Source organism: Nanorana parkeri, unplaced genomic scaffold (genome assembly GCF_000935625.1).
Source record: "Nanorana parkeri isolate BGI_ZX_2015 unplaced genomic scaffold, ASM93562v1 scaffold1127, whole genome shotgun sequence".
Classification (NCBI taxonomy): Eukaryota; Metazoa; Chordata; class Amphibia; order Anura; family Dicroglossidae; genus Nanorana; species Nanorana parkeri.
In genome coordinates, this window is record NW_017307395.1 from 475,938 (window position 1) to 484,356 (window position 8,419).

The 8,419-nt window shown below is 49.8% G+C and overlaps 1 protein-coding gene across 2 annotated transcripts in view; it reads right to left on the minus strand.

The window, feature by feature from the left end:
- Positions 1-6: 6 nt before the first annotated feature.
- CDIP1 (cell death inducing p53 target 1) overlaps positions 7-8,419 on the minus strand; it is an 8,540-nt gene continuing 127 nt past the window's right edge. For both annotated transcript variants that reach the window (XM_018568022.1, XM_018568021.1), the window contains exons 2-5: positions 5,617-5,717; positions 5,416-5,523; positions 2,259-2,553; positions 7-240 (exon numbers count right to left, since the gene is read on the minus strand). In XM_018568022.1, coding sequence (XP_018423524.1) covers positions 129-240; positions 2,259-2,553; positions 5,416-5,523; positions 5,617-5,701 — 600 coding nt within the window. In that variant the 5' untranslated portion in view covers positions 5,702-5,717 and the 3' untranslated portion in view covers positions 7-128. The remainder of the gene's footprint in view (positions 241-2,258; positions 2,554-5,415; positions 5,524-5,616; positions 5,718-8,419) is intronic.

An 8,419-nucleotide genomic window follows, 5' to 3' on the forward strand; every position in this document is an offset into this window, starting at 1 on the left:
TTTGACCTAGCCATGTCAGGAGTCTCGATTCACAGCTTCTGAGTGGTGATGAGCAGGCGGAGGAGGAGATGAGACTGTAGCTTGGAGATGGACGCTGTAGGGACGGAGTGGAGCCTGCGACATGTCCTTTAGCCCATTCTTCTGTAGGTGTAGATGTAGGCCTTGCAGTTGGGGCAGGTGTGGGTCACATCTTTCAGATCGTTGATCATACAAGGAATGAGACAGCAGCCGAGGTCACATCTGAAGAAAATAAAAAATATTATTATTATACAGGATTTATATAGCGCCAACAGTTTGCGCAGCGCTTTACAATATAAGGAAGACATTACAATTACAATACAATTAAAGATAAGATGATAAGTAGGGCCCTGCCCCTGAGGGCTTACAATCTAAAAGGGAAGTCAGAGTGGGAGATAGACGGACAGGTTGGGGTAGAGAGTTTCATAGGATGGGAGACACTCTAGTGAAGTCCCGGAGGCAAGCATGGGAGGAGGTGATGAGGGAGCTATAGAGCAGGAGGTCTTGTGAAGAGCGGAGGGGACGGTTAGGGTGATACTTTGAGACCAGGTTTGAGATATAGATCATGTGCTCAGTTTTTTATTAAAGTTTAATCTACTTATATTTGGCCTTCTTGGTTCCTCTCCCCTCTTCTATCAACATACTAATGACATTTACAATGAATAAATCTCTCCATTTCCATTACATACCTTATTCTAATCTGCTTATATTTTGCCTTTTCTCCCTTCATACACGTGCTGATGAATTTTCTTAAAGGGAACTATGGCCCAACCTTTTTTTTTGGCCATCTTCAGGGTCACAAGATGACATTTACTATGCCCTCCTGTGACCCCAAACTCACCATATAGCAGGCTATTGCCAGCTATATGTTGACAGCACAGAAAGATTCAAACAATATTTTCAGGATCCACCCCACCACTTGATTGACAGCTGGCTCTGCCTCTCTAGAGCGAGAGCCAGCTGTGCCCACCCCCCTCCCCTGTGCAGAGTTATCCAGATTTCTAAATGGCTAGATGGGGGGAACTGAAATCCAATGAAAGAAAGCGGTGGGCCAGGGACAATCAGACTGGGGATGAAAGAGCTAGATGTTGTTTGTCGTTCTCCGGCAAGGAAATGAGGCGACCGCTATCTGACTTGCTGCAGCTTCTAATGCACACATTTTTTGTGCTCTGTGTCAAAGTTGGGGAGATTAACCCTATTTGTCCCGGTGACCACTGCCACCAGAAAGCAAGGGGGAAGTCCAAAAATGTACAATTATGTCTGGAACAGGAGACGAGGGTAATCCTTCCAATGGGCTGACCTGTTTTGGTGGCCAATCCCTTAAAAAGGATTCTCCCTCGTTTTGGAGAGGCTTCCTCTCAGTTCCTGTTGGGCTTCCAGGAAGTAAGGGGAAATCTACCCAGAAGGTTATCCTTAAACCAGCCCACCCCCTTCCCCACACCTAACCCTCATACTCATGGAGCCGGCTTTCCAGCCAATCAGGAAGCCAGAGGGTGGGTAGTGACTCCCCCTTCAGCTTCTCGATTGGCCGGGAAGTCGGCTCCATGCTCCTTAATCAAGTTGTGATGAGGGAGCATGGAGCCACCTTCTCGGCCAATCAGGAAGCAGGACGGCATGTAATGACTTGGCGGCCAGCTTACTGATGAGCCAGCTGCGAGTCATTACATGGCGCATAGCTTCCTGATTGGCCAGAAAGCCAGTTCCATGCTTCCTTGTCACCCGGTGATGAGGTAGCATGGAGCTGGCCTCCCAGGCAATTAGGAAGCCGGGCGCCATGTAACGACTCGCCGCTGGTCAATCAGGAAGCCAAGCGGGTAGTCATCATCGCCCCCTGGTGACAAGGGAGCATGAAGACGGCTTCCCACCTAATCGGGAAGCTTGGCGGAGAGTCATTACACGCCACCCAGCTTACTTAATGGGACTTCTATTTTTTTTTCGGTACTCACCGATACCAGATCAGTACTCGATACCTGAAAAACATCCCTATTTAGATCTATTGTAAACCTGAAAAAGACAGTTGCAACTCCTCCTCCTGAAAATGCTTGTTGCCCGTCTGTCTTAGTAGCTGTCTGGCTGCCATAACCTGCAGCTAAGGGGAAGTATGAGGAGAGCTGGGGGGACCAGCAGACAGATCCACATGCTGATGCCTCCAAGCCATAAAAAGCAACCAGCCAGCAGGACAGGTCAGCGTGGACCCAATACTATCATTTCATAGTAGACCACTCTCACATCTCACTTACCCCACAAAGCAGCAGAAGCAGCACAGCAGGAGGTTCATGAGCCCGATCTCGTGGGAGATGTTAGTGGTGATTGGCTGCTGGCAGTGCGGACACACCGTCTGTACCGGAGAACTCTGGAAGATCTCGCCCTGCAGTACGGTCACTGTGGTGGTGGCTGAGGCATCGCTGGCTCCGGGTGGCATGACAACAGTGGTGTTGGCGTGTGCCCCGGGGGACGGGAACAGGGGTGGATACTGTCTGGCCGTAGGAGGGTAGTATCCCATAGGTCCGTAGGGTCCAGGAGGAGGGTAATACCCTGGGGGAGAAACACAAGGGTTAAACGACATTAAACCAGCATTCCCTTCAGTCTGGCACAGTTGTACCGGCTCCTCTGCTAGACTCAAATGGCTTCTTCTGATGTCACTGCACACTGCGGGCTTCTCACAATGTGCATTAGGAGCTGCAGCAAGTCAGAGAGAGCCCGCCTCACTTCCTGGATGGAGAACGTTACTGGCAGAATCGGCCAGTTGGAAATAAAAGGGAAAGAAAGCTTTAAAACTAATGCAGACGCCATATCTAAGCTGCAATATATTACATATTTGGGGAGTGTACATACCCATAAAGCCAATGATGAAGTATGGCAGCCAGCTAACTAGCATTTTCAGGAGTGGTCAGTAATGACAGCCTACATGTACAGATTTCCTTGATCTCACACAGGATTCCCCATGTGTCTTGTATACAATGAAGACAGAGGAGATCCAGCAGAGAAGGACGGGATGTTTATTTCTCAGACTCGTGTTTGGAGAGGAAGATGGAATTATCCATCGATATGAATTCCGTGGCGTCTCCATCGCCTTAAACGACTCCGCAATGTTTGTTTCTGCCGGTTTAATGGACTGGGATGCTTCTCGTTATCCGTCATCTCATTCAGTTTACACAGAGTACACTTACCCGCCTTGTTTTCCATTAATTGAGCTCTCTCTCTGCACACAGGATGTGAGACATTACAGATTTATTTATTTTTTCGTGTTTTTTGTGATTGCTAAACAGGATGATGAGACGAGGAAAGCCGCAGCGGTGGGATTTAACGCCCATTACTGTCCAATGCGATGAGATCACAGCTCGCTGAACAGGTTCTGTGCAATGTACACTGCTAATGGGGTAGGAATGATAGATCGGCAGACCAGTCCTTCCAGTGCGGCCCCAGTCTGTGGTGCAGGTATGACAGGTCAGCAGGCCAGTCATTCCAGTGTGGCCCCAGTCTATGGTGCAGGAATGATAGGTAAGCAGACCAGTCCTTCCAGTGTGGCCCCAATCTGTGATGCAGGTTTGACAGGTCAGCAGACCAGTCCTTCCAGTGCGGTCCCAGTCTGTGGGACATTTACCACATACAGGGCTTCAGTCAGCTTCATTGGTACCGACCTTCCTTTAAAGGGGGGCAATAATAACAATGATCATTTTCTACCCAATGGCCGACGTAAAAAACCCTGGAGATGTAGGACATCATTTAAAGTGACAGTCCACCTTTTGCAAAACAAGTAGTAAATGCAACAACACCGATCTCATGATCAATGTGCACATGCAACTTTTTGGGAATGAAGCCAGCAGAGCCTTGAACCTGCAATCAATGAGTCGAGGTTCAAATACACAGACTCTTGCAAGATTTTCCCCCATGCTGGAGGAAGTGCGGGTTACACTACAGAGCAGGGAGAGGAGAGAGGGAACACCGGCTCATTCCGTAGACTCCCTCTGGCATGGTGACTGAAGGGGCATGTAGTCATTCACACCGAGCAATCCTTTAACTGATGATGTGGTTGGCGGACTCATTGACAGCTGCGCTAAAAATCAAAGGAATAGAAATTTCTGACAGAAGAAGCACCCGGTGATGGGGGGTCTGGTGGACTGGTCTTAAAGGAGAACTCTGGGGTTAAGTTTTTTCCCCATAGTTCTCCTTAAGGTAACGGGAGGACACAAACTAGTGTCCTCCCGTCACCCTAGGCTCAGTATACCGCGAGCTGTATCTAGTGGTATACTGAGACGCCGCAGCTGAAGCGGATCCCGACAATTGTGCCGGGATCCGCCCAGCTGCGTGACTGACAGCTGGCTCTGCCTATCTAGAGGCAGAGCCAGCTGTACCCGCCCCCTCCCCCGTCCGTTCCGCCAGTCAGCGCTGGCGGATCGGAGAGCCGTGACAGGATCGAGAGGTGAGCGGAACGCCGGTATGTGTTCGCTCACCTCCCGATCTACTGAGCCGACCTGTGACAGTCTCATTGTCACAGGTCGGCTAGAACTATGAGGTGAGTGAAGCACTCACCTCATAGTTCTCCTTTAAAGGCAGACTTATCCTTTAAGCCCAACTCCAGCCAACACATATTTGTATAAAACGTACAAATAGTTATATCTGCAACCTCTAAAATGCTCCTGCCACTCACAAATCCCAGGCTGTTCCTGCAGACAAAGCTACAACTCTTCCGGGCAGTGTTGACACTTGCTGCTGAGCTCCACCCCCCCGCACATTACTACTGACCCATCGCTATGATTGGCATTCTCATTGGCCAATAAAAATGTACAGTACTTCATGATTGAGGACACTTTTTATAATGTGGGTGCAAAGGTTACCCCCCTCGCACTATGGCAACAATCCAAACCTTATGGGGACGCTGCTGGGGAGGGGCTTATTTCACATCAAGGTCCACTTTAAGCATGGCATGGCACTGGTGGGCATTGGGGATGTTGCAATGTGAAGGTGCCGCCAGTGCATGACAGCCATGCAGGATGCCAACAGCGGTCCTACATAACTGTATCGCCGGCTGTCAATGATTGGAACTACGAGAGAAGAAACTGGTACTAAAAACTCGATGACGGCACATTTTGGCCATGAGCTAGATAAAGTCTCAGGCAACGCAGACAAGTCTTAAGGTGCCCACACACCTTACAATTTATCTGCAGATTTTCTGTGGTCAGATGGAAAAAGTGCAACAGATTGGCCCAGGTGGAGATTACTCCATCCACACAGTTTAATGTAGATGGAGGAATCTGTTGCACCTTTTCCATCTGACCACAGAAAATCTGCAGATAAATTGTAAAGGTGTGTGGGCGCCTTTATTTAGCACAGGTGACAAGCGAGGCCGACTGGGATGTGAATTTGCTTTGCAAAATATTTTCGTACAGAACTTACCTGGGTTTGGGGAAATGTACCCTGGGTTGGCCTCATAGGGAGGAGGTCCACATTCTGGGAGGGGGAAGGGCATGCTGGGAGGATAGGCCCCTGGAGCTTGCCTGTTATCTGGAATTGAAAACATGCAGATTAGTAGCTGATGACGACGTCCGGTGTGAAAGGTGGAAGTCTGCCAGACAGAGAGTAACAATAACTGATTACCTTCCATGTTGGGGGAGCCATGCTTGTCTTCTAGTAGTGGGGCTGTGGGACCCCCGGGGTAGGGAGGGGGAGGGTCACTTGCCATGGTGCTATGGATATATCTGAGGATGAAAGAAGACACAAGACAATCAATTAGCACTATCCATCACTTGTCTCTAGGTGGCTGAAGCACATTGAAGCCACACACGGTTATATTTGTTTTGGTCAAACCGGCGGGCTAAATGAAATAAATAAAACAGATTCCTCCTTTCATGCTAATCAGTGCGGATGAATGAATTTCCCGCTGGGCTGCAACAGTGACGGCAGCCGATTAACCAGTACATTTTCCATCCGGGTCCTTTGATCGTCTGACCGTAGGATGCCAGATGGAAAAGTGCCGACAGGGCCACCCACCAAACCAGTAATTCTCAACCTGTGTAACCTCAGGACCCACATTTGTCCTTGGTCATTAAAGGAGAACTATGGGGTCAGTGTTTTTCCCCATAGTTCTCCTTGGGGTAACGGGAGGACACAAACTAGCGTCCTCCCATCACCCTAGGCTCAGTATATAGAGAGTTACAGCTCGCGGTATACTGAGACGCCGCACCTGGAGCGGATCCCGACAATTGTGCCTGTCCTGACGAAGGGGGCGTGCCCCGGAAACGCGTCGACACGCTGGTATAACGATCTGCACACAGGACACTTCTGACTGACTGCCACTGCACCAGCTTGGCTCCCGTTCTTATATTGTGTCCAATGCGTGTGATCCTTCCACTCTTGTGAGTATCCATTTTTAAGACTCAATCTTATTTCTTATTGAAAAATAAAAATCATCTGCACTAGGAGAAGGCGCCCTTCTTGCTTTTATTTTATACTGAGACGCCGCACCTGGAGCGGATCCTGACGTAGATGACGGGATCCGCCCAGCTGCGTGAGTGACAGCTGGCTCTGCCTATCTAGAGGCAGAGCCAGCTGTACCCGCCCCCTCCCCCGTCCGTTCCGCCAGTCAGCGCTGGCAGATCGGAGCGGGGAGAGGGGAATCCAGCCCCTCCCCCTGTCACGGCAGAGAGCCGTGACAGGATCGAGAGGTGAGGGAATCCGGTATGTGTTCTCTCACCTCCCGATCTACTGAGCCGACCTGTGACAGTCTCATTGTCACAGGTCGGCATAGAACTATGAGGTGAGTGGAAATCACTCGTGTCATAGTTCTCCTTTAAGGCGCGTCCCAAACTGCAGTACTGCATGTTCCAGTGCGAGCGATCAAACTGTGGGTGGGAGGTGTGTCTAGGGTGGCATTCAAATGAATGGAAACGCAATGCACCTCCCGCACCAGAACGAACACCAGGTGCAATTGTGTGGTGGTTTGTGATTAAAACACTGACAGACGCACACAACCACAGACACAATCTCACACAGTCAAAGACATTCACACTCCCCCCCAAAAAATTAGGGGTTCAGTGTGGGCTGCTGTGCTGTGACAGAGCTCCATCCATATGTGCATATCTTGTAGAGCTTCCTTGCGCGCCCTGTAAAAGGTGTCGGCAGCCAGAAAGTGATGTCATTCCGGCCACGAAAGGGAGCTGTAAGCAATGCATGTATGGATGGAGCTCCCCTCCTTATTCTGGAGAATCCATTGGGAATGGCCAACGTTTGACCTTGCCATTTTTCTGACAGTAGAAACTCTGGAGGGTAGGTTTTAGAGAGAAGCCGCTCTCCTTAATCAGGACTGGGCGTACAAGGGTCTCATTTTAGAGAGAAGCCGCTCTCCATCAGGACCGGGCGTACAAGGGTCTCATTTTAGAGAGAAGCCGCTCTCCATCAGGACCAGGCGTACAAGGGTCTCATTTTAGAGAGAAGCCGCTCTCCATCAGGACCGGGCGTACAAGGGTCTCATTTTGGAGAGAAGCCGCTTTCCTTCATCAGGAAAGCGGCTTCTCCACAGAAGCGGCTCTCCTGTGTAAGGACTGAACGTAGGAGGGTCCCGGCCCACACTTTTAGTTAGTTAGTATTAACCCTTTGTATGCTCAGCAGAAGATAAGATATAACCTAGAACGTCCTGCCCAATCACATCCTCGCCTGGGGTTACATGTCACCTAAAGACACCGCAAACATCTTGCGTCCACAACCCCATACAGGCTTTGTTTCAACAACAAGCACAGCAAGGACATTGTATCTGAAGGTTTCCTTTTTTAACGCAAACACTTCAGTGTTGTGTAAACAGACTTCAAGTTGAGACCGGTCACGGCTTGAGCAAACAGACGGGAACCCGACCCCGGGACAGTGCTGGAGTGTCAGTCCACGGGCGGGTGAACGCAGCACTGCGCAGACAGACGTACAATCATTTCACAGCTATTGTATTATATTGTAGTGGCTGCGGCTGTATATGGATCCGGTCTCACCGCTGCCTGGGAAATCCTGTACAGGAGGGCGCTATGCAGTCCGGCCCTCACCTCCTACCAATGACATTATGTGAATGCGTTTCCTCTGCATGCATTGCACAATCCCAAGACATACTGCTTGGACTGATTTAGAGGATCTAAACTAGCCTGATGACATTTAGGTGCATCATAAACAATACAATTCCCATGTCTATTTTTCTTTTAGAATACACCATGTTCACCTTATTTTACATCTCTGTGCTGCTGACCTCCTGCAGCCTCTTTGCAGCCACTTCCCGCGTATAGGCTCTCCAGCGATGGCTGCACAGCATTTCTCAGGTCGGATTTCCTGAGGGCGATAACAGTTGGCCATGTCTGCGTAATGTGCATTGGAACGGCCATTTTAAGCCTATATGACCGAGCGGGAGTACAACCGAGAGACCGGG